The 27,059-nt window shown below is 41.8% G+C and overlaps 1 protein-coding gene across 1 annotated transcript in view; it reads left to right on the top strand.

The window, feature by feature from the left end:
• Window positions 1-22,228, top strand: part of LOC113449822 (pleckstrin homology domain-containing family M member 1) — a 28,435-nt gene extending 6,207 nt beyond the window's left edge. Inside the window, 12 exon segments of the mRNA XM_087917190.1 lie at window positions 650-891; window positions 3,682-4,308; window positions 5,188-5,608; window positions 7,352-7,592; window positions 7,762-8,328; window positions 8,331-8,454; window positions 8,499-8,502; window positions 10,163-10,381; window positions 11,568-11,761; window positions 12,868-12,931; window positions 18,023-18,180; window positions 21,442-22,228. Coding sequence (XP_087773316.1) covers window positions 650-891; window positions 3,682-4,308; window positions 5,188-5,608; window positions 7,352-7,592; window positions 7,762-8,328; window positions 8,331-8,454; window positions 8,499-8,502; window positions 10,163-10,381; window positions 11,568-11,761; window positions 12,868-12,931; window positions 18,023-18,180; window positions 21,442-21,559 — 2,979 coding nt within the window. The 3' untranslated portion in view covers window positions 21,560-22,228.
• The last annotated feature ends 4,831 nt before the right edge of the window (window positions 22,229-27,059 follow it).

Raw genomic sequence — 27,059 nt, 5'->3', positions numbered from 1 at the left:
AAATCGATATGATTACAAAATTTATCTCCCCCCCCATAACTTTTTTTTATTTATCAAAAAAAATTTAAAAACTGTCAATAAAAACAACTGGTTTTCCAATAGCAGAAAATTTTATGAATTGTACTGGAACTTTGGAAAGAAATGGAAGCTGATTAAAACACATTGCTCAATGTGGTATTGTAAAAGTCAGCTCCAAGTGAAGCACTTAGCATAACTTGAAAGAGTAGATATTGGAAATAGTGCTTTTAAGCTACATCACCCTTGAGATAATAGGAGCCAGGGATGCTGGCTCTTATTGAAATGTCTTTAATCAGCTTCCAGTCTTCTGCTTCTAGAGATAATTCATAATATAATAATTTTTAAAAGTATTTTTATTATCTGAGACCAAAATTTTGAATGTTTCCAACCCCATGCTGCATCAACATTAAAGCAAATGATCCATTTCAAACAAGATTTAGTTTATTTGCTGCATTATTATTTTTCATGTTTTCTATTTTTTAGCATCTAGAACTGCATTGCCCAGATCTTACTACTATATTCACCCACTGAGATCCTCCAGTGTTTGCATAGTATTAATAGTAATTAGGAAGTGGGCTGGTTTATTTAATCTTGATGCAATGTAAGACAACCTGTACTTATCTTACTTTAGTTGATCAAGAAACAGCTGGTGAACTCCATCAAGAGCCTGCAGAAGCATTATGTGACCTCTGATTCTCTTGTAACAAGTGATGATCAAGATGCCAATACTCTTTGTTGTGTATTGGAGGCTGTGTTTGTGCACGGTTTGAACATTAAGCACATCAAAACAGAGGTTGGAGCAAAAGGGAAAAAACATGGAGGGCGACTTCCTCAGCCAGTGTTTTGGACTCTGCTAAAATCTATCACACACAGGTGAGACTGAGAAATGTTGCAATTTTGATTTGGGAAGTTACAGTAGTGTTCAGTGTTTATTTACATGGTGAGTATATAGCATGATGCAAGAATGACATTGTTGGATGCAGAAAATAATCTGATGCGTCATCTTGTATAAATTTAGTAGATAAAAAAATCCCAGGGTTTAATTATATGTGTCTGTTGCCTCTTCATGGGGCAGCAAAATGGCTCATTGGTTAAGACAGGGGCGTCAAACTCAGTTTCATTAAGGGTCACATCTGCATTACGGTTGCCTTCAACGGGCCAATAGCCTGGTCGCCTCAACTAGGTGGGCTGGGTGGGCATGGCCAGCTCGACGTCACTCACTGGGTGCAGCTGACTTGGGATGGCTGGGTCAGGGTGGAACAAGACACACTGAGTAACTCGACATGGGAACTATTTGGTGGCCCACAAGATACTTGCCCCCCAAGGTGCTGGTGGCCAAGGGCACGCGCGCACACACATACCGCATTCCAAGTTTGGGGACTTTTATCCACAGAAGAAAGAGAACCCTTCTCCCCAAGTCTAGACAGGATTCAGTTTGTAAGCTCAGATACGGATGGCATGGTGTATTTGCATGTACGTGCATATAGCATGCCACAGAGACATTCTTCTCCCAATCCCAGACATTGTTGGTGTCCCCTTCCAGCAAAGCAGGAGTTAGAGGATGCTGCTGCAGCGTATGGAAGAGCAGAGGAGAAAGTTTGCAAGAAGCAGTTTCCTTCAAGTCCAGCCTCGACAGATCTCTGGAGAGCAAGAGGAGGCGGCAAGGGAGAAGCACTTCCTGGTCCTGCATCAGGGAGGCTGGCTGTTCTTGAAAGGGAATCCCATTTCCAATCATATGTGGTAAGAATGCTGGCTTGTTGGGGCAGTCTTCCCTCATGCAGCTGTCCCTCTACCCCTCCTCCTCCTCCTCCTCCTCTCCAGAGAGCTCTCAAGGCAGAAGTTAGACTCGGAGGAAACTGCTTCCTGCAAACTTTCTACTCCAAACTTCCACATCAGCAGTGTTGTCCTCCACCTCCTGTGGGAGGTCAGGCAAGGTTGGAAGGGGGGATTCAGAGGTCTCCAGCGGAGGAAGGTGAGACTAGGGCGAGTACCAAAGCCTAGTCTAACAGAGGAAGCTCGCTCACCTTCTCAGACCACGCGGAGGACCCCAAATGGTGGTGTGGGCTTCCCAGAGCCCTGGGCAGCAAGGGCAAGTGCTCAGCCCAATCCTCAAGCTACTGGGACCCTGCAGCCCAGCCCAGCCCAGACCAACCCTGCTTCCCCAAGGGGGTGCCCAGCTATGCTTACCTCCTCCTTGAGGCTGCTGTTTCTGTATGCTCTCGTTGCCCAGATTGCTCATGATGGGTGCAGGAGGGCAAAGTAGGTGGGTCAGAGGGAGGCCCACTCTCTCTCCATTTGAAGAGACCTGATTTTGTAAGCAAAGCATCCTTAGCGATAGTATGGGAGACCACCAGGAGAGGCCAGGAGGAAGGACAATGGGATGGCAAGAAAGGGCAGCAGGGCTGTTGGTGGCCATGTGCTAAGGCAGGACTTTCCTCAGACCCTCCCTCTCATTCCTATCTCCTTCCTTCCCTGCCTTCCTCCTTCTCATTTCCATCCCTTTCTTCCTTCCTTCCATATTTCTCATTAGGTTAAAGACAAGTCCCTCTTCCCATCACTTACACCCTCTGGCTAATATGCCTACATATTCTGATACACAACTGTGAGAGATGGAATCTGTGCCATTGATAGATGAAACTAATCTTGGGATAAGATTACACGGTTTTAGTGTGTAGTGTGTAAATATGATGACATATTCATCTGAAAAGTAAAATGCACAGCAATGTTTCTAATGATAGCCATGTGTCTGTCCTCCCGTTTGAAAGGCAAGCATTCACATATCATTTGCATTTGTATGTACAGGCAAACTGTTCCATAAACGCTTCTTCCAAGTGAACAGTTAATAATTCCTTCCTCCTTCTCATTCCTAAGTCCTTCTTTCCTCCCTCCCTCCTTCCCTCCCTCCCTCTGCAGCCAGGAAGGGATGAGGGGAGGGGGTGAGTTTGGGAGTGCAGCCGGTGGCCTTGCTGCCGATGCCTGTGGCTTTCCCATGCAAGGGTGAGGGTAGTCCCTGTGAGGCCGGGCCAGTGCAGGCCAAGGAGGCAGCAGAGGCACTGGTTCCAGGTGCAACACTGCTGGGGCTCTGTGTGCTGCTCTACTACAACTTCGTGGTGGCCATCCGGGCAGGATCGTGGTCAACCTTAGATCTGGCCCATGGAGACCTGCGCCCATCGGGTGGGTCGGGGCCAAGGTTGTGGGGGTCAGCCCCTTGCTGTTTCCAGAGTGGCCTCTCAGGCCAGATTTAAACACATTGCAGGCTGGCCCGCAGGCCTTGTGTTTGACATGTCTGCCCTAGTTCATTCCAGCCTAGCCATTCGAAAGCATGCAAATGTGAGTAGATAAATAGCTACTACTTCAATGGGAATGTAGCAGTGCTCCATGACATCATGCCGGCCACAAGATCACAGAAATGTCTTTGAACAGCACTGGCTCAATAACCCTTGAAATGGAAGATAAGCACTGCCTACTCTCGTTGCCAATGATTAGTGGAATAAAATACATAGGGACTCCTTTACCATTTTACCTCTTAATGTTTTCATCAAACAAGAATGCATCCAGCCCATCTCTCATCACTGGCCATAACTATGCTTTCTCTTATCTTTGGGAGCTGTCCTTTTAATGGACGTTGTGTTTTCTCTTCCCTGGCTTTTTCTCCTTTTTCAGAAACATAATTTCTGAACTGGAAAACCTGGTCTTCATCAATACAGATGTGGGGCGTTGTCGTGCATGGTTGAGGCTGGCTCTGAATGATGGCCTGATGGAGTGTTATCTAAAACTCTTGCTTCATGACAAGTCTCAACTCTCTGAATATTACCATTCACCTGCTCTACTTCTGGAGACTGAGGAAGTTGAATTTCTCCTCAGTTATTTGCAGGGCTTGTCTTCTCTGGCTTTTGACCTCTCCTATAAGTCAGCAGTATTGAATGAGTGGACCATCACACCTTTATCCTTGTCAGGCCTTTGCCCTACCTGGGAACTCTTGGACCCTCTTGTGGGGCTGGAAGCTCAAAGAAAAGAGTCATTTAGTTTTCTCTCACAATCTTTTGGCTCTGATGAAGTTGAAGCTCACCCAGCCATCCTGCCTGTCCCTAAAAGTCAACTCACAGCTTCCAACTTGAGCATCAGCACAACTGGTTCCTCACAGCTCTCTTCCAGCCTTGATTCTGACATTCTTCTCCCAGCCAATTCTACCAATACTAACAGCCCAGCTAGGGAGAAAGAGCCCATCTCCAACGACTCTGAATTTGACATGACAACAGCAACAGCAGACTTGGACCAGGACCTCCAAGAGTGAGTATGATAGTGAAAGTGATATACCACATAATGTCTTGACTCTGAAAGAATTAAAGAAAAAATTTAGTGGGATTCAGTATAATGCTAAAATAACAATTCCTGGATTTTTAATAATGTGCTTGGCATATTAATATGGGAGATATCTTTTTTGCCTTTTTTCCAAGCCTCTGATAAAGAGGCTTGCTCAGAAGTCTTGCTTATCTTATCATTGATCCTGTTTCTGTGATTTTGCTTTGACCACACATGAGGTGCTCCTTTGGTTAAACAATCTATTTCATTCGTGACAGCTGTTCTGATTTTCTTTTCCTCATTTATATACATCACAGACGCATAATCAGTAGTTCGTGGATTTTTTATAGTTAGTATGTTACATTATTTACAAACAAATATTGAAAGTGTTTAAAATTTATATTTGACAATAAGAGTTTATCAATTATATGTTTGACAGTGGCACCATTTTCAGAGCCTGAGAAAGTTGTAGTCTTGTCTTGTGTGGGTGATTCACTCAATAAATCCACAACTAAGGAGCAATTTGAGTACACGGCTAATTTCCTACATATTTTGTCTGCACCTAGAAGCTTCACACTCAAAATACTGTGTATGTTGCATGTTTAACTGGTCTATTCTAATCCTTAAGACCAACTTAACACATAGTGTAGAACGCATCAATTTTATTCATGTATTAAAACAGTTTATTTTGATACTTTAAAAAACAAATTAACAGTTATTGAACGTGTTGAATTATATGTGACTAAACATCAGTCATCTTTGATAGCCATCTTATCTCTGGACTCCATGTGCTACACTGAGAGATAGAATTACTGGAGATGATCTCTCTCTTTTGCAAATGTTTTAATTTTTTATATTTCTTTCCAGAGTGTTAGCAGAATTTACCAGAACATAGAGAAAGTTGGAATCTGTAGGAGTTCATGAAGCACACATTGTGTCTCCGTTTTCCCCACCAGAGTGCCCCTGCCCTGCCACCAGTTTCTGCACTGTACACCTTCCTCATACTGAAATGGCAAAAGGTCCTGTTGACATCATGGTACCTGCAGTAATGACAGATTCACAGCTTCCTAGTTTACCTAAGAGTGGAGAATCTATTGGTAGTACCAGTGTCCAACAGAACTCTTTGCTAGCCACAATAATTGTGACCAAAGAACCTGTGGATGTGTCCCAAATTCATTGCAACATCAAGAGAGAAGCTAAAACCTGGACCAGTGAAGTCAATGGTTATGAAGGAAACCTTCCAAGAACAGACCAGCTTCCTTCACCAGTCTCACCTGTGGTCTGCCCTGTAAGAATTACTTGTTTTGTTCTGTTGTGTTTTTGTTTGTTTTTGTAGATTCCGGAGCTCTGGCCCCCTTGCCCAAAATTAGCAATAACATTGCCAGAAGAGTCAGCCTAGTTCTATATTGTTGTGAACTGGGGAATACACGGAAAACTTTAGTGTAATTCTGGAATAAGCTTAGGATGGTTTAAAAATATTAAGCTTAATAAAGCAAAGGAAAATCCTGGCTTGCCTGGATTGCTTTGTCTGGTGAGGCTTTTGGCTCTCCTCAAATAATAAGGTGGTCCATGGCCATCCTTCGTATTTCTGCCATAGTTCAATAAGTTCTGGAAGGCTGTTCATATTGCCAAAGTTTGTACCTCTGGCATACCAAATAGACATTATTTTTTAGTAAAAAGCGTTTTGTTTTGTTTTTTAAAATGATTTTTTAAAATCTTCCTGAAGCAGCCCATTGGAAGTTGAGTTAGTTGTTTATCAGAGGATATTAACTCAATGTCATTGTATCTCCCTACCTATTTTTTTGATTGGTATTTATTGAACTGTGATTAACAAACACTATTAGGTAGCTAAATTTACACAAGATGAAAATCCAAGATGAAAAAAGGATATGGAATTACAAACAAATCTACTTAAATACAAATAGCCACTTACTGTACCTGTACAGGTTTATCATAAATGTAAAGTATTATCATATTTTTATTATCACTGCTTTATAAAAATGAGAAATGGCGAATCTGTCACATTCACCAACTAGGGGCCTCACAACGAATGAATTATGTTGATCAAGAAGTTCCTTTACAACTCCGGAAATGCTTTTCCTGCAGCTGCACTGAAACTTCCTGTCCTTGGCTTCATTTCCTCCTAGCTACAGTGCCTTATTCCTGGCTTTGAGCCAGTTTGTATGTCGTATTTAATAGGAAGTAATGTCACCTTTCCCAGATCACTTTTCCTCAAAATCATCCATCTATTCCACTGACATCCAAAGATAGACGGTGGAATACCTTTGTAAAACAGTGTCTAATATTTTCCCAGGCGTTCCCAAATTTCTGTAAGAATTATTCCTGATGATATAAAAATTAAAATAAAACAGTTTTCAGTTTTACTTATATTTCTATGTGTATGTGTATGTGTTTAAAGTGTTCAAAATTAATAGAATTTTAAAAATTAAATACTGATTTGTCACAGGCTGAATTTTTTGAATTGGGTTATTTAAATTGGTTGACCATTTTTCGTGGTGTTTTAAATTGTAGGTTTGGATCATGTTTTTTTTTTTTTTAACTGATCAGTCCCTCCAAAAGCAGTAATGATAACTACCAGTATTTATACTGCAAGGTCTCAGATCAAGTCATTTAACATAATACTCAATTAGAAGATGGTTGCTTTGCTGGTCACTTGCAAGAAAACTCTCTAAGAAGGATATTGCTATTATCGAACCTGAATTTTATTCCTGTTTAAATCTAGTAAAGCTCAGAATCACCCCACCATTTTTTCCACATTTCTTAATCACAGTCCTTTTCACTTATTCTTGCTTCCCATCCCAGCCTGGGTGCCATAAAATCTGAGTAATATCAAAAATAAATACATTCTGTACAGACTTCCATGATAGCAATAAGAGGAGGCGGTCCTGCAAAAGACAGTATTTTCTTGCATCAGCCCAGCTGCTTGAATTCAAGTAACTCAAAGCCAGAAGAATAACTTGTTTGGATAATAGCACCAATGTTATTTTGCTTCTGTATTATTTTCCAACAGAAAAGAAGTTGGATCACTGAGGATGATTTTTACCTTCCTTCCCCTCCTGAGAAAACAGAAAAAAGCCTCTCCAGTTCTCCCAGCACCTCACTAGAGAGGCTTACCAGTAGTCAACCTGCCATGCCATTGAAAGCCCCAGATCAAGGCGAGCTCTCTGTATCCTCAGCAGAGCTCAGCACACCCAAACTGTCTCCTGGGAGGGAGCCAAAGGGCTTTAGTGTTGTTCATCGGAGACAAATAGGTAACTTATGTTTTGACTAAGGGAGAAAAGATGAAGTGGAATGGGAGGAGAGATTTTTATGGTGGTTAGAAGATTTTATAGTAATGGAAGCATCATCCATTTTTGCTGCTTTACAGAAATGTCATTTGTGCCAGAGAGCACATAAAGCAATTCCTCTCCCCCCTTGTAGGTCTTTCCAATCCATTTCGGGGTCTGCTGAAGTTGGGAACCCTGGAACGTCGAGGAGCTATGGGCATCTGGAAAGAGTTTTTCTGCAAGCTGTCACCTCTAGAGTTTCGGCTATTTGTAGACTGCGAGGAGCGAGAATGTGTAGAAAACTGTTCTCTGCTGAGATGTGAGTCCTTAGGACGGGCTGACAGTGATGGGCGCTTTGAGCTAGTCTTTTCCAACAAACGATTGTGTCTTCGGGCTTCCTCTCGGGATGAAGCAGAGGACTGGTTGGACCGGCTGCATGAGGCTCTAAAAAAGTATAGGCTACAGCAGGATGAAGGATGGGAAACTCTAGAGTGCCCAGAGGATTCTGAGGATCTCTTTGAAGGTGGACCACCTGGTGACTTGCCTTCCTTCTCGATGTACAATAGAACTGGCCCAACTGAGTTGGACTGGTCATGTGCCTTGAAACCCGAGTTAGATGCAGTCAAGGAATCTGTCCTGTACTTGGAAGTTGAAAAAGCATGGGTCCCTTTGGTGTTTTCCTTGTCCTTAGAAGCCTTGAAATGCTTCAAAGCCAGAAATGATAAAAGATACTGAACAACAGCTTTGGAATTGAGACCATCCAAGATATCCAGCCAGATGTGAGCCTGGGTGGACCTGCATTCTTCAAGATCATCACTTCAAAACCAGTGCTTAAGCTGAGAGCTGAGTAATGTCTGATTGTTCTTATTTTTTGTAATTGGTTCATTTTAGGAAGGTCAGGCAATGTGTCGATTATTGGAGTGTCTTTTATTGGTCTAATTAGCATGATGAACTCATCTCTGGCTCAGTGAAAAGCTGGTCTATTTACAGTTCAGCGGTTATTAGTACACATGAAAAACGATGTAGGAAGGTCAGGCAATGTGTGACAGGCAGGTCTTATGAGCAAATGCAGTTTGTGAAGCCATCTGTAAATATTGTTCTCTAGTTCATAATCTTCATTGTCATCTCTAAGTAGACCATAGATTGATCTACTTGGTGACCTGACTACATCTTTTTCTGATTGTATGAATGAATGAATGAATGAATAACACATTCGGCTTTTAGTTTTTCATTGCTTACATTGGATTACTCCTGTATCTGTAATTATTTAACAAATATGCAATTTTTTTCTATTTGGATAACTGGGAAATGTTCAAGAATCCTTCAGTATAAAGCTCAGTCTAGAGACAAGGTAATGCCTATGAGCCTCTTACAATAAAGTGCAGAAATTTCTATTAATCAGAAAATATGGGGATCCATTTTATTCCTAAGAATTTCGTGAACGAGAAAACTAAAGGTTATATCTTTAGTAGTACATCTGATAATAAAACTAAATAATCGATAAGAGGTTACGCTTTTATGAAAGGTCAGGTCACATTTCCTGATTTCTAAAGCGATCTTTTCAGCCACAGAATAGAATACATTATTATATTTCTAGGCACTAAAATCAAAATAACTAATAGTTCTGTTCCAAATATTAGCTTTGGGCTTTCTCTGCTAAAAATAAAAAATGACACAGGAAAAAGGAGGGTTCTTGCTTGCTATATATTGAGCAGCAGATAAAAATATATGGTTATGTAATCAATGCAGGAGGTCTGTGTGTGAGCGTGTGTGTTACATATTACATACACAGTGTTAGGAATAACATAGGTTACCTAACGTAGTTTGGGTAAAATAATATATATAAACTATGATTGTAAATTTAAGTGTGTGTCACTTTAAAACTGCAAAGCATGTAATTTTGGGTGCGGTGTGAAACCACCATAAGAGGGAGCAAGAGAACCTGATTGATTGCTGACAATTACTGGATTGCATGGATTGATGGTTTGTTAACTACATGTTTCCCCTACTGCTGAGTTGCTGAAGGAAGAGAGGAGTTTTTGACTTCTTCATATCTCTACTGCAAGGAGATATATTACTGGACTGATATTTGTAAGTTTACTGACCTCTCTTTTTCGACACTGGAATTTGCAACTGAATAATCCCTGGACAGACTGGACTAGTGAATGATATATGGACTGTTTGACTATGCTATAATTCTTACTGGAATAAACTATTTAATTAGCACTGTGTATCTGTTTTACTGAGTGTAAGCTACAAAAACGTTTATCTCACATATTTTGCCTGCCTGCCTGACTGCTGTGCAGATTCTGCTAGGGTGTATCCCTAACACACAGGCACATCTATATGCAAAAAACATAGATCTAGAGATTAAGGCTGAGCAATAGCTGATTCCTCAGCTTTGTTTCAGCTCTAATATTTTTCTCTCACTATAGGCAGTAGCCTAGTCAGCAAATGAATTATGGGAACTGAAAACTGTCTTCTCTGGAGACAGCAGCTGGGGAATAGGTTGTCTAAATACAGAATAGCCAGGACTCAGATTCTTGCAATTTAAGATTACATTTCTTACATTTTGTAAGATTACAAATGTAAGATTACATAATCTTACATTTTGTCTTTCCATTCCAGGCTGTTCCAGACAGATTGGTTTCATCTTTGTGAAGCCTAAGCTGTGTTCATTCACTGGCCTCTACTACTGTGACAATTGCCACCAAGATGAAGAGTCTGTGATACCTTCACGTCTAATTCATAACTGGGATCTTTCCAGATATCCGGTATGCTCAATTATGGTGGGAGAGGGGCATAGAGTATATAAATTCTGTTATGTGAAATAGTCTCTCATGTCTCTTTTAAGTCACAAAATGACTGTAGTTTTCATTATGAAACAGAAAAGCTTCAGAATATCCATAAGGATCTCCTTTCTTTGTGCCCCTACCTGCATTGCAAGTTAGCTCAAATAGGTGCAGGTTTTAAAAGGCAGACTAGCAAAATGTGACTTATCTCTCTCCCTCTCATCCTCAGCAAATGGATTCCCCAGTGCTGACCAGGGAATTTTGGGAACTGAAGTCCACACATTTTAAAGTTGTTAAGGTTGAGAAACACTTTGACTCTTCCGGTTGATGTTGCAACGTGATCGGTGCAGAGGAGCGGAGCTCTGCATCCCTATGGCAAATCCTCTTTGTCAGAAAGTCCCCCGTGGGCTAAAGTCACCCTACAGGTGTGACTGATAAGGAGGGGCACCCTGCTGGTCACGGAGAGTGGTGGCACTTCTGCTGGATCCAGGGTTTTTTCCTTCTTTTTACTGAAGACAGAGGCTAGGCAACCAATATGGCTGCCGCAAAGCTGGGGCAGCCAAAGCAATTTAAGAATATGCTGGAGCGGTGAGAGTGGACAGTGATTGGAACTGGATGAGATGATTTTACTTTTGTCAAGAATTTGCCCAAAATAAATTTCATCCATGAAAGTGACTCTTTGAATTTTTTTTAAAAACTTTACAAAAAAAACAATAGACTGAGAAACACTGATTTAGCTCAAGATGGCAGGGACCATAAAATGAGAAAGCTATGGGTAAGGTAGCATTCTGATTAGGATTTTTCAACTTCTGAGCTGTTACTGTTTTCTTTTTCTATCCTCTAATTATGGCCAAGCTCAGTAAAGAGAAAAAGTGTACTTTTCTCAAGACACAATCTTAGTTATCAGAAGACAAACTCAGCTTTTTTCATTTTCTTCCCTTTTGTTATTACAAAGAAGTAGCCCCACTGTGAGATGGGTAGCAAATTAATTACTTAAACAAACAAACAAACTTCCAGTTCAACTTACATGAAGGTACTTACTAGAATGTGAACCAGTGAGAATGGCATGATCTGGATTTCTTTTTATAAGTTATAATATTCTTTTGCATTTCCTCGGTGTCCCTTAGGGGCTTTTAGAAGAACATTCTTATCTTGTTGTCTCTGTCAGATTTGTTGCCAGGCTCTGAAATTCCTAGCCAAAATTCAAAATCAACCCTTGATTGACCTGAAGCTGGTGAATGAAACCCTCTATGACCATGTAGAGCAAATGAGACAGATCTATCAGAATCGTGAGCAGCTGAAGCTACTGGGTGATTACCTTGTCCTTTGTCGCAGTGGTGCCCTGAAGGAGATCAGTAAGAGGTGAGTCAAAGGCATAAGAGACTGATTCTCAGTATATTAATCTTAATTGTCCCCAGCCTTCCGACACAATAATAAAGAAGCATTCTGTTTCCAAATGATGCTGGCTATTCAGTCAGAGATTGTATGTGGATCTGGATGCTTACCATCACTTGCAGATGGCTTTTGCACCACTTTCATTCATCGGATAGACACAGCTACCTCCACAGAAGTTCTTTTATGTACACATTCCCAAGCTTATTGCCATCCTCATCACATATGGTGGAATACTTCTGTTTTAGTGTTGGCTGTTTTGGACATAGCAAAATTCTAGTCTTTATCTATCTCTTTCTGTCTGGTCCCAAATTCAAGAAGCATTGCAAGAGAGAGAAAGAAGAAGAATATTGTTTCCATCTCTTCAAGTCAGGAAAATAGGGGCTTGTATTGGATGACTGACACAGAAGACTTCTGGGGGTGTTTTGGGGGTCTAGTTTGCTAATCCTAAACTTATGTAATCTGATATGTATGCACTGTGCATTCTGATTGTAGAAAAAATATTGCTAGAAAATTAAAAGAAAAAAACCCAATGTATCAGTATCCAATTTGGCCCTGAGTACCATCAGTGTGTTTCTTGAGATCTCTGAGAAATGGAGAGAAACCAGCACAAGGATAGAGCAACGGTATATTTCTGAGATCAAGAAATATGGGTAAAGTATCTTGTGATACAATAGGCTTGATGAACACAAGGCAAGGGTGGAATTCAGCCAGTACAGACCAGTTCAGGCTAACCAGTTCCGGTGATCAGTTGGCTCCACCCACTCCTGGATTAGTCTGTCCTGTGTTTCCTTTGTTTGAAGCCCAGCTGATAGGCGTGGCAGAGCAAAGCGCATGTTCATTGAACCGTTTGTTACACTGGTTGAATCCCACCACTGGTGCAAGGGTTGGGAAGAGAGACACAAAATAAAAGAATGAATGAAAAAGCCTAAGAGATCAGTTTGTGCAGAAGTGGAGCGCAACAAATAAAGCAAGAGTTCTTGTTGCTTCATCAGGGTTTTATTTTATGTTGTATAAAACTTCTGGAATGCAGTGGAGAACAAATTTTAATATACTAATGATATTGTCCTTTGAAGGCTTGACCACCGGCATTATCTCCTGGAGTGTCCCCATAAATACAGTGTGGCTGACCTGAGGCAGGTAGGAGATCTGGAAAAAAGAAATGTTTCAATCTAGAAGCAGGTAGAAATTCACTTCAATATTTTCACAAGAAAATTTTAGCCATTTTTTCATCCTCTAAGCTAAATCCCCCAAAATCACAGCCTACCAACCTTCCATACACATTATTTGATGCACCATATGTTGCATCACTCAGTGTAGAGCAGGAAGCTTTTGAGAGCTAGTCTGTGCATGTTCAGATGCAATCTTTTTCTGTCATAACTTTTTCCTATCTGAAGAGCATAGCAAATAGACAGCTATTCATTGTCCTAGTTTTCTGGCCAATTTGCTTCTCTTATTCACTGGCCAATTTTCTTCTGCTCACCAATTTTTTTTCCCTAGTTCTGTATGTTGCCAAATTTTTTGTTAATTGCATTGGATTTGCATGAAACAAACAAAATGTTAAAAAGTTATGATATTTATGTAGTTAATTAAAAAGCACATCTAAATTATATTAAAATAACCAAAATATCCTTACAAAGCATATCTCCAAAGCATATCACAACTTTTGAACACCCCTAATGTTTGGAAATTGAAAATTAAAAATTTGACACGCCCTAATTTCTGCATTAACAGCTGCTGAACTGGTTTTAAACATAAGTACGCACAAAATGGAAAATCTTAAGTTGGTTCAATTTTAGAAAAAATTGCTGTGTTCTGGAAGTTCTGCCAAGCCATTTTGGATCAGCTTCAGTTTAGCAAAAACAAAACACAGAATATTTGTTAATTCTTTGGAAGGTTTAAGGCAGTGATGGCTAAACTTTTCTGGATCGAGTGCCCAAATTGCATGTGTGCGCAAATGTGCGTGTGCCCAAACCCCCAAAATGCAATGCACCCACTGCCCTGAGCAAGTGCCCCACCCACTCCCATACATGCGCATGCAACCCCCATGCACGCAACCCACCCCTCGTGCATGCACAGCAACGATCAGCTGGCTGGCAGGAGGCACGCATGCATATGCGGTGGAACTGAACTAGAGCGACAGCTCTCATACTCAGAGAAAGAGTGCTGCATGCCACCTGTGGCACGTGTGCCATAGGTTCGCCATCAAGGGTTTTACTCCACTAGTTTTGGGGTTTTTTTAAAAAACAAATTTTATTAATTTTTTAAAGACAAACAAAACATAAGACATAAAAGCATAAAACCTCCTTTCTAAAAGTTACTTATAGGTTTTAACAAGGCAAATAAAACATTATTTTATACAGCATAGTTCCAAATTATCACATTTCCATTTAAACATATATATCTTTTCCGAATTTCTCATTGTTTCTCCCTTCACTTTTATTCAATTATATTTCTTTCTATCAAGGTTTTATTGATTCTAAATCAAACATAAACACTCAAAATACAAAACATAAAACAAAACATAGAAACATAAAACCTCCTTTCTGAAGGCTACTTGTAGATTTTGACAAAACAAATAAGACATTCTTTTATACAACATAATTCCAGATTATCATTTGTGCATATCTTTTCCAAATTTCTCATGGTTTCTCCCTTTGGTTTTATTCCTCCAAGGTTTTATTAATTCTCGATCAAACATAGCTAACCAAAACACAAAACATAAAACATAAAACTTCTTTTTGGAAAGTGGCTTAGCCCCGGGTTACATCTTTTTTTACAGACCTAAATCAAATTCATGCTAACCTTATATACCATTCTTATCTTATTTACCATTCTATATTTTCTATATAGCTTCTCCCTTCTTTTCACTCTCTTAATTATATTTTGTTTATTTCATCTTATTTTAAAATCATTATACTTGTATCTTTTGTCCGTTCTTTTCCAATTATCTATTTATCTCTTCTCTTTAACAGAAAATTTCCCCTGTAATCACTTTTAAAGTGTGACGCCTTTCTATCTTTCCCCTAAATTGACACTTAAAATAATACATAATTTCCATTCTGATTCTGCTTAGTACATTCTACGTGTTGCATTTTAAAATAAAAGAATAATAAATTTATAATATAGTTAAATATGTATTTTCCATTCTAATTCTAATTCTGCTTAATACATTATTTTAAAATAAGAAGATGAAACAGTAAATTTATGATAACATTAAGACAATAACAAATTAAACTATAATTAAACATTGCAATACACTATTTCAAATGCAAATACTACAATACTATCCTATGTACTCTTGCAGAATCTTTCTTTAATTATGCTTTACCCTTTATCTCTGAAAAAGATTCCACTAGTTGATGCCGACTATAGGGGGAACTGCTCATTTCTGTTTCTAGCCATTGAACCAGCGCTGTCCAAAGATATTTCCACAGTCATGTGGCCAGCATGACATCACAGACCACTGTTACCTTCCCACCAATTTGTATTTATTGATCTATTTACATTTGCATGCTTTCGAATTACTAGGTTAATAAGGAACCTGGGACAAGGATGGGAGCTCATCACATTACATGGCACTCAGGTCATGAATATGGGCTATTAACTTTCCCACTGACAAGCTCAGTGTCTTAACCACAGAGTCACCGCACTGCCCCCAAATCATGTGTGAGGTTTGGGTGAAACAAAATCTGAAAGTATGCCAGTTTCTTTTTATTGGACAAGAAGGGCATGTTCACTTTTTTTCCTCCTTAACTTGCTGTATAGTATGTCGCATACCCTCGATCCCTGTCATCTTTCCAGTACCTTCCTTTCCCTGCTGCTGCCACCAATGTCGAAGCTCAGCATATCCCACTAATCTATCCATTCTAGGTCTAGGACAATTCACTACGGCTATGTCACTGCAGCCAACTCATCATGGGATGACTTGCTGTTGGACAATTCCATGTGGGATAATTCAACCCCTTGCTTCTACCAGTCAAGTCTTCCTGGTTTTTTTTGCATGAAAAGACACTTGGAGAATTTGGTCCTCCTTTTTATGGAAGACCCTGAGGCTAACCCAACCTTGGAATCCCCTCCCCCATGCCCTACCAGATCAGCCCAAGAGCAGTGGGATGCCCCCAGATCCAGAGATGCGGAGGCTGTGGGAAAGTACCGATCCTCCTTCTCTTCCACTGCAAGTCAGGTCAATCCCTGGATCCAAGGGTACCCCATCTTCCCCTGCTGCAGTCTGGTTCAGAGAGGCAATGCCAAAACCGATAAGCCACTGCCACTGTCTAGATGGGCAAATTAATGAAGAATTGCACCTTGCCAAGTGCTTCCCAGAGATTGCACTTTGCTCATCTGGCTGTGCTGTTTTCATTCTTGCCTACGCTGGATCTCCCTTGTCCAGAGCCTATGGAACTGCTGGCTCAAGAAGAAAAGGAGACCAGGAGGGGATGATATAGCCCTTCCCACCAAGTTCAACCCAATCCATCAGGACACCACTTACCCAGGTGAAATAGAAGGTGCTGCTCTGCCAACTCTGTGTGAGGCAATTAGGGGGATGAACTGAGGAAATCCACATGGCACCAGCAGGGAGTGAGGGCAGCTGAGGCAGCCAGGGGGGCAGCGGGGGTGAAGTGCAATTTCTGGGAAATGCTCACTGCTGTTGTAGTTCACCGGCAGCCAGTGCAGATGGCAGCGGAATTGGACAGTGAGGAAGAAAGGGAACCAGTCAAGGAGAAGACTTGGATGAGGGTCCTGCGTCTGATGCAAGGATGGGGCCAGGATCATCTGGGAGTGGGGTGCTGCCTTCAGAGCCTTCAGAGTCTGGCAGCAGCGAAGCAAGAGGACCCAGGGGAGCCTGTTCCCAGTGTGGGTGTGTACAGAGCTGCTAGAAAGCGAGAGCAGCTGAAACAGAAGGGGCTACTCGGGAGTAAGACTGGGAGGTGATTGCCCCTCCCATAAGGGATAAAAGTCAGACCTCGATGAAATCTTTGCAGGAAGCAAAGTAGTTCGATAGATTCCGAGTCCTCCTTGAAGCTCTGTGTATTCTGGTCATTATCTTCTGGTACTTTGGTTGGTTTTCGTTAAAATTAATTGGATACTTCTGTTTCTGGCAACATTCCACAGCACTGAAAGGCATGTGCTTATCTTGGGGAATTGTTTATAATTTAGTTCTGGCTAGGAATGAAAGTAATTCCCACTGTTGCAATAAAAAAAAGGTTTTGCTTTTAAAACAAGTTGGATATTAATTCCGTTTGACAAAGCTTGGGTCAGAACAGCTGGATGGCTCGATTCTTGATTAATTTGCTCATCTAGACAGTGGCGGCAGCAGCACTTTATCATCTTTGGCAATACCTCTCCGAGCCAGATCACAATGGGAGAAAGATGGGGGTCCCCCTGGATCCAATGATTCACCTGACTCAAGCAGAGGACAAAAATGTTTGTTCCTATCCCGCCACCTCAGCATGGCCAGAGCTCACTGGATGATCTAGTAGAGAATGGGCAAGGATTCCAAGGCAGAGATAGCCCTTTGACAACCCCTCTCCAGGGCCACAATACCCATGGGGCTGGGGACTTCCATGAAAATTTCTTAAGCCTCGCTTCCATGCAATGAAACGAGGAAGACTTGCCAGGTAGAAGCAAGGCATTGAGTTGTCCCATGTGGAAATGTCCCAAGGTGAGTTTCCTGTGCGAGTTGTCCCACAGCAACTTGGCTGTGTCAACATGGCTGCAGCGAATTGTACCATTCCAAACTAATCCTACTATCCTCCCCCATGATCCTTCATGTGCTTTCCTTTAGCTCCCTCATCTTGGTTATCATTGCTAATGTAAATTATTTAAGCATCTTTTCTTATTCTACCATGGCATATCTTGCTGCCCCACCCCCAACCTTCTCAACACCATCCCTTCCCTGAGAGCAGTTAGCTGCTGCCTGTGTCCATTCAGTATTGCTTACCTAACTTCTGAACCACTTCTACCTGGCCATGACCATATATTACAAAGTTTAAATTCATGCATGAAAAAAAAAAATGAAACGCAATGTATTCTGATTTTGACATAGGCCAGCCAAAACCAGCTGTTTCATGCATTTCAGGTGTTTTAAATCAGACTGGCATCATAAGGGCTTTGGCCATTTTTTGCTGAACAACATGTGTTCCATATTTTGAGAGTTCCTGTGAAGGCAAAAATAGAAGTGATTTCGCTGCTCCCCACCAACCACTCATGGCTCTTCTCTCTTCTTAGATAGCAGATGGTATATTTGAAACTTTTCTTCAGTCGCTGATCCAATTTGCCTCCCACCATGTGTACAGCTGTGATCTTTGTACTCAGAGGGGCTTCATCTGCCAAATATGCAACAAGAATGACATCATTTTTCCCTTTGAATTTGCTACAACCAGCAGGTAAGGGAAACTAAAATAAAACTGAGTTCCCCCATGTATATTGACCGTATCGCGGAGCTTGCTGTGTTAGTGTATCAAAAGGTGACTTTCAACTCTCCATAGTATAGGACTGAGTTATTTAAGTTATCCCTTAGGTTAATTACCCATGACACCCCCTAAAGACAGCTGCCTAACCCACATGCTCTAATATGGTAGGCAAACTTTGAATCCCCCCCTTTGAAGTAGTGCCATCCGTTAGGACCTAGATTGCATGCCTTCTCAGCAGCAGTGCCTTGGGATGAACTTACCACCACCACCATCACTCCACACACATAGGATGCTAAGTTGACCCAAATCCTGTTGGCCTCTAGGAAAATTTTTAAAACACAATAATTTCCCCAAGCATTGGGGCAAGGTTTGTAAGTTCCCACAAGAAGAGGGTATAAATGTTTGCCAAGTTGCTTTTTACCTATTATTGCTATTCATTGTAATTTTATTTTGGTTCCTTTTTCTTAATAAGCTGACCGGAATGGCATTTTCAGCCATGTGGGTCACCATATATATTAGTAAATATTTGCAAATATATTTGCAAATAAATAAATATGTCATATTTACATAGCGTACTCAGAATTAGGTCAGGTAAGAGTCAGGATAATTAATTGAAATGTTAATGAAGTCCTTAAACTTATGATAATGATAAGTAACATAATGCTTATAAACATAAATGTCTTTCTTAGAAAACATTTGTTTGAGTTGGAGTCAGGCCCTTTGACAAAGAGATTATTGAGAGGATACATTTAAAAAAAAATAGCCTTAACACACCATATTTTTTTCCAGATCTGTGACTGTAGGACATCCTTCCCCAGCTTGGCAAGTTTTTATCCCACTAGTTAAGATTATATATGCAATAACAAAGCACATCCAGAGAATCTCCAGGCTGGGGAAGGCAATCAGAAGAAGGCTGATTCATCTTCAAAATCCTGAAAAGATTTCATTCACCAGATCCATCTTTGAATAGCCTTTAGATACAATTGTTCATCCCCCAAAACTATAACAATGGCAATGACACACATGAGGATATTTCCTTTTGACTATGTATTAGAGCAGGAAGAGTGTCTCTGAGCTCAGACAAACTTACTTCCTGCTTCCTGAACCAGACAATTTACCTGTGAAACAGGATGTTCTTGAAAGCTTCCTGATGGTAGCTCTGGGGAGTTTTTTTGATTCTGGTAGTAGTACAGCAATAGCCCCTTCCTTAATCATCATCCTGCCTAGCTTGCAGCTGGGGATAATTATCTCGTGCACACCCTCAGCCAAAAGCACACCCTCAGTCGCCAGTAAAATCAACCAGTAAAGTCATTTGAGGGACCCTCCTGGAATGATAGGCAGTAATGATCTGTTATTTTAATCAACACAGCTTAAAGACAGGAAGTAATCTCAAAATCCCTTCTTAGCTGTCAGGCAGAGGGAGAGTTCCCAGAGGCAAAAAAGTAAAGTGGCATATAAGCCTAATGTGAAGAAAGATAATTATATAATTGCCTCTTGTATCCCTCTAGGTGTTAAATAGTTTTAACGTTGCCTTATAGCTAGTAAAATTACTTACCCATCTAACTGTGTTTTTAAATGTGCCAACTTTAAAGTATGTTAACTTCAACTCAGCATGCTGGCTGAGAAATTTTAGAAGTTGATGTCCACACCTTATAAAGTTGCCAAGTTTGAAAACCCCCGACTAATCTAATCCAGGAGGGTGCATATTTCTCTGGGGGTTGTAATCTCCAAACTAACCAAAATTAAATTTCATCACATTTTATTTCATATCTATGTAATTGAATGAATTTTAAAAAATTTAGTGAATTTCTAGTTACATATTCCCTTTAAGAGATATTAAAAACACAATCTAATAACTTTGGAGACTTCAATAGCATACCCAAAGGTTTTGCAGACTCTCTACAGCAGGGGTCCCCAACCACCGGTCCCTGGACCGGTACCGGTCCGTAGATCATTTTTTACCGGGCCGCAAAGCTTGGGTGCTGCGAGGGAGAGAGAGGGAGAAAAGAGCGCTACGGTATGCCCAGCACTAGTCTCCCTTTTCCTCTCCTTCTCCTTCTCCCCCGTTAACCATGCACATGCATGTGCGCAGATAAAGCTGTTGCTGTTGCTGCTGCTGCTGCTGCACCACGACCCGGAGGAACAGATTGAGTACAAGCGCTGAAAGAGCACCATGGCGTCTGTCGCCAGAGCGCAAGGAAGCAGCAGCCTCTGCGGCGGTGGCTGCTGTGCCTCCAACTTTCCCGGGGAAGGTCATTCCCTGACCAGTCACGTTTCCCGGCCCATGCTTGCACCCCTCGCCCCCCCGCCACCCACTTCCTCACAGGCGGAGGCAGGAAGCTACGAGGAATTCGGTTGTGCTTTCTAGCCGGCTGTGCCAAGTCTTTTTTTTTTTTTTGCCCGAGACTGGAAAGAAGAAGGGCAACGGGTCACTGAGGAAGGTGAGAGAGACTGAGAAGGGAGAGAGAAGCCCTGATAAAGCAGCTCCGCGCTGCTTTAGGGGCTAGTAGTAGAAGGCAGCGGTTGGTGGCACTTGCCACCAGGAGATGCTTCTGGGTTTTCGGTTAGAAAGCGGCGTTTGGGTGCTCGCGCCTTAGTTTCGTCGAAAGGGGGTGGTGCCTTTGAACGAAGAGTCGTCCCGATGCCGGTAGAGTCTCGCGTGACTCAGGTACCGGTCCGTGGAAGAATAAATAATCGTGAAACCGGTCCCTGATTCAAAAAAGGCTGGGGGCCACTGCTATACAGCCCTAGATTCTGCTTTTCCCCTTTCAGCTGCTGTCCAGGGCTTCTTTCTATACCTGCCCTCTCATTCCTTTTGACCTGATAATTATTGGGACAGAAACTTTGACAGTATGTGCGACATACTGTTTTATGTAAAGTTATCTGTTCTCTTCTGATAAATGATATCTGAGTACCAGGGGAGAAAGGCATAGTTTTTCAACCTTTTTTTGTTTTACAGAACTGAGTATCAGAGAATCTCTGAGTAGATAGTTGTTTCAAGAATTCAGTTGAGGAGGACTGGCAGCAGAGATACAATGACTTTACTTGTGCTTGAGATGTAAAGATATTATAAGAGGAGGCTGACCTTTGGAGACAATAATACAGAATGAGAATATCTAATACCTTCCAGCCTGTTGTACTACAATTCCAACTTGATTGTTGAGCTCTAATGTGACCTTCTGCTCACAGATGATGAGTTGCTTCTAGAATTGATATACTTCTTTTTCTTTATAGATGTAGTGAGTGCAAGACTGTCTTCCACAATAGTTGCCAGGCAAATGTCAGTTTCTGTCCTCGTTGTGTCCGTCGACAGAAATATCACCAGCAACTGCAAGAATTCCTTTGGAAATGATCTCAATTGCCAGTCCGTTGGATAAGATTCTGAAATTCCCCAGAAGGCAATTGGGAAACAGAAGCTTAGGAGTAATGGAAGAGCATTGCCAGCTGTATACCTTCTCTCTGGATTATAGTTCTACAACAACCAGTGCATCTTGCCATCAGCTCTGGGAAAGGAACCCACAGAGATACTTCCTTGAATTCACCCACTATTGTCATTAATTTTCATTTACTTCTGTCTTCCCAAGCAAATTCATCCTTATCTTGACATTTGCTGAATACTGGATATTAAAGGGAAACATGGCAAGAACTCCTAAGAAGACTCGTTTTAGTGGAACTCCTAAGAAGACTGATTTTAGTGGACGTGTCTTGATTTAAATTGCGGAAGAAAGGAAATGTTATTTTACTTTTAACAAATGCACTTTCCAACAGATTTCTTGTGCCTTCTACACTTTACAGACTGCTCTTAAAATGTCTTGTGCCAAAATAGCTGCTGAATTCTCTAGAAAGGCATTCCATTCTTGGTGTCCTCCTCAAGCAAAGTGACCTTCTTATAAATAAACTATTAATCTTCTTTTTTTAAAAAATGCTCAGCATATTTCAAACTTGATTTCAATATTTTCTTTTATTCTCCTATGCAAATAATTAACTTTATGGAATAAATAACACGTCTTTTATGAATCCATTACTTCTGTGCAACAATTTATTTGCAAAGTAACTATAGGCTTCTTATGGGTTTATGTTCATAAAGAGATCAATAACATCCTATATTCATGAATATGGGTTATAGAGAATCCTAATAATACTGAAGAGAAAACGTGGAAGCCTAGATTCTGAAAGCAACTGGATTCATTCATTCATTCAATTTGCACAACTGCACTTCTCAATAAGGGACTCTTGGCAGTGAACAAATTTAAAATACTTCAAATACCAACAATTACAGCAATATAAAAATTAAAACACGTAGCAGCTGAGAAATATACCCTATAATCACTAATACAACCAAAAAAAATAGGCTCTGCACATGCTTGTCCCCAGGCAGATGATGATATTACAGCCAGAATAGGAAGGACTTGCCTTTCTTAGAGAGTATTATAGAAAAAAGACTGGTCTAAGGCAGTGGTTCCCAAAGTGGGTGGTATCGCCCCTTGGGGGACGGTGGGATGCCTTTGGGGGGGTGCTAAGAGGCAAGGGGGCCAGCAGAGGGGGGTGCTAAGAGGTGGCAGGGGAGCATTCGAGGGGCCAGCCCCGCAGGCTCACTGATTGCCGGCCATGCAACCCATTGGCTGTTTCATCGCTCCCTAGCTGGCACCTCAAATTAGGAACCCGCACGCGGTGAGTCTTGCCAAGCCGGGGGGTGGGGAGAGGTGGAAGGTGGTAGAAAGGGGACGCCTTAGCTTACAGGCTGCCCTCTCTGGTGGAAGCGGTGGAGGCGCACCAGAAGGCCCGAAAGCAAAACCCTCCCAAGGCGTGCAGTGGAAGGGGCGGTTGGTCTGGCATTAGGACCCCCTTTTCCAGAAGAGAAGAAAGGAGCGCGCAGCACCTGCCTGGCCTCTGCCTCTCCAGCCAGCTGGGCTTGTGCGCAGAATACAGATGGGTGCAGCTGCGGCTCTCCAAGGCACGTGGCTTGGTTCAGTTCGGTTTGGCTCTACATGGCCAGCCCGGACCTAGAACCTAGCCTCCCTTTGCAGCCCGGTTCTTCCAACCGAGCCCTGCACTTGCTTGCTTACTTTCCAAGTGATCATTCCCTCCGCCTCCGCTGGTCTGGGCTGCTTCTGCACACCTTCCTCCTCCCGGGTGGAGCATTGCAAAATTGGATGCCAAAGAAAGAACTGAGGCAGGGGGCTGGAAAAGGGGCAGAGGGGCAGCTGCATTAAGGAGCAGGAAGATCTTAGCCATGGTTTATTAAGCCAGAATCAAACAGCATGCTAAACTCTAACCAGAATGGCTGGGTTGATATATTCAGCTCATGTTTCTCAATCTTGGCAACTTGTGTGGACTTCAGTTCCCACTCTGGCTTTGCTCTACTTTCCCAAAGTGCCGCTGCTGCTGCATTCTGTCTGTCTGTCTATCTGCCTGCCTGCCTGCCTGTCAATCAATCTATCCATAAATCCATCCAAAAGGTAGGTCTGTCTGCCTGCCTGCCTACCTATCTACCTGCCTACCTATCTACCTGCCTGTCTTTCTGTCTACCTACCTACCTACCCAATATAGATCTATTTACATACATACCTACCTACTTATCTACCTATCTACCTACCTATCCATACATTCATCCAAAAGGTCTGCCTGCCTGCCTGCCTACCTACCTATCTACCTACCAATCTATCTACTTACCTAGCTCTCTCTCTCTCTCCCTCCCTCCATCCATCCATCCATGCTCGAAGTGCCAGCCCCGCAGGCACATCGGGAAAGTAGAGCAAAGCCAGTCTGGGAAGGGGGGAGGGAGGGAGAGATAGAGAGAGAAAGAGAGAGACCTGATGCATCAGATTGAAATGGAGCCTAGTTTAGACTGAGGCCCTTTTCCACATTGAAACATCTTTGGCTTCTATTAAAGGTTTTGCGGACATGATCAAGACTATCAGGAAGCTCTCACATTTTGTTGAGGCTTTAAACAGGATCCATTGGACCAGATCTCCACCCTAAAAATTACTTTTCCCCAATGTATTACCGTGCCAATTCTGAAGAAAGCAAAACCAAAATGTACTGGTAAATTACAAGAACACACACACACACACACACACACACACACACACACACACACTCCCTTCTAACCCTGTTGGAGCAGGTGATTGGACTATAATAGATTTCTCATTATCTTTCTCCTCCCTCCCTCCTTTATTTTTCTTTCTGTCCCTTCCATCCTCCCCTCTTTCTTTGTCCCTTTTTCTTTCTTTCCCTTTTCTCTTTCTTTTCTTCCTTCTCTCTCTCTCTTTTCTCTCTCTCTCTCTTTCCTTCTCTCAGGCTCACCCCATTGACTTGACTTGCTAGGGCAGATCCCTCCAGTGCAGCGGGCTCAATGGAGTGGACCTGCGGGGCCGGCACCTAGAATACGGCAATGGCGGCATATTTGAAAAGCAGAGCAAAGCCAGAGGTCAGTAATTTTTGCTGCAAAGAGTCACAAAAGCTGGGTTGTTCACAAGAAGGGACACATGTCAATGCAATTCAGCAACATAAAGAGATACAAGTAAAACAAATCAACAAGAATCGGCAAAGCTTCCCTGATTAGATTTTATTCACTAGTAGAATCTAATCAGAGATGCTTTGCCGATTCTAGTCCAATGACCTGCTCCAGCAGGGTTAGAAGGGTTAGAAGGGAGTGTGTGTGTATATGTGTGTGCATGGCTATCAGAACTTCAAAAACAGATCATATTGCATCAGAACAGCAATAGAACTTAGACTTAGATATTGCTTCACAGTGCTTTACAGCCCTCTCTGAGTCAGCATATTGCCCCTAACAATCTGAGTCCTCATTTTACCAACCTTAAAAGGATGGAAGGCTGAGTCAACCTTAAGCTGGTGAGAATCAAACTGCCGAAACAACTGACAGCCAGCAGTCAACAGAATTAGCCTGCAGAACTGCATTCTAATCACTGCCCCATCATGGCATGTTAATCTAACATGTGTCATCATGGACATTCCAATATTTCTGCTCCCTCCTCCAAGATCACCCATATATTTTAAAATAATTTTTTTTATTCCTACAAACGTCCTTTTTTCCATAAAGTAAAGTGTTCTGTATTAACATTCTTGAAGACTCGCATTCTGATTGGTCTGCTCAGACCGCAATCCGATTGGTTCGCTGAACGCCTGTGATTGGAGCACTAAGAATCTGCTGCGATTGGCTGAGCCGATCGCGGCAGATTCAAAGCGCTGCCATTGGCCGCCGAGCCGCCGGCCGGCTGTATAAAGCCAAGCGGCTCGCACACTTAAAACTGTCCTTACTCAGAACTTCAATAAAAATCTGATTGTTCACTTCCGCGTCTCGCCTCTTATGTGACCCGATCCACCGATCTAACATAAAGCTAATTACATAGCTTGAGTCAAGAAACAGAGGAAACACCATATGATATATGGTATTAGTTTGGGTTCCAGTTCTGCATCTGTCAGCATCTTGCTTTGGAGAGTACAATTTTTTCAAGGATGTACATGTACAAAATAATTTATAAACTTTAATTTAATAGTACACACAGAAAAAAAGACACGTCCTATATATACTTTAGTTCCTTGTTCCATCCTCTTATTTAGATCACGTGTTTAAATTTAGTTTCAAAGTTATATAGTTATATTTTGGAGTTGTTCAGACAGATTTTCAAGTTCTTCCAGGAAAGAGAGAGGAAAGTATATTGAGAATTGAGCAGTCATGCATATTCTGTTATATCCATATTTGAATTAAAATTCCATTGAAAGAACTCCCAAATGAAGTGCGCATTTCAAAATTTATTAGGCTAATCATATTGCTGCTGTCTCCAACCCCCAGACAAGAAATTCAAACTGGCAGGAAAAGCCTTTTTTGCTGAGGCTGCCACCATGTACAACAGGAGTGTCAAACTCGATTTCATTGAGGGCCACATCAGGGTTGTGTTCGACCACTGGAGGCCAAGGAAGTATGGCCAGCTCGACGTCACTCATGTCAGGGGGGCATATGGTGGCCTGAGTGCTTTGCCAGCAAAAATGGGCTCCTGAGTTCTGTTTTTGACTGTCACGGCCTCCTGCAACCCTCTGCCAGCAAAAACACAGCTCTATTTTCACTGGCAGATGCACTGTGGGGCGGTCCTTTGCTGTTTCCAGGGCAGCCCTGCGGGTCAGATCTAAGTACTCCCACCCCACAGGCTGGATCCAGCCTGTGGGCCTTGAGTTTGACACTCCTACTATGGAACCTCATGCCCCTGAAGTGAGATTCACTCCCCAAAGGGCCTGAAGTCCTAGCTCTGCCAACTAACTGGGACCATGATGTGGACATATCATTCTGGAAGTGGTTAGTGGACTAAGATAAGACCTCATTTCCCATATTTCTCCTTTTCTCACCATCTGTCAATTTTTAAATAATTATTATTTCAGTGCTTTACCTTGTTGCTTTTATTAATTGTAAACTGCCTAGGAATGGACAGCATAGAAATTAAATAATACATACATACATACATACATACATACATACATACATACATACATACATACATTATTCCAAAAAGAATTGTTTTTCTAAAGCAACATTATGTAATTCTCACACATCCAAGATTTGTCTCTTGTTCCTTTTTTATCTTCATATTTTACCTAGTCTGCCTCCAGTTTTACTTTTTTATGTTATTTAATAAATTTGTATCCACCCTCCTCCAGTGTTATATATTTCCTTCACAGTAGGATTTCAAGGACTGTTGCAGTAGGTCAGGAGTGTCAAACTCGATTTCATTGAGGGCTACATCAGGGTTGTGTTAGAACTGTGGGGCCTGGCCAGCTCAACGTCACTTGTTTTGGGGGGCCTGTGGTGGCCCAAGGACTTTGCCAGCGAAAACAGG

Source organism: Pseudonaja textilis, chromosome Z (genome assembly GCF_049901715.1).
Source record: "Pseudonaja textilis isolate UNSWEBS1 chromosome Z, rPseTex1.2, whole genome shotgun sequence".
NCBI classification, from domain to species: domain Eukaryota; kingdom Metazoa; phylum Chordata; class Lepidosauria; order Squamata; family Elapidae; genus Pseudonaja; species Pseudonaja textilis.
The sequence above is the reverse complement of the archived record's forward strand: the minus strand, read 5'-3'. Positions and strand labels throughout refer to the sequence as shown.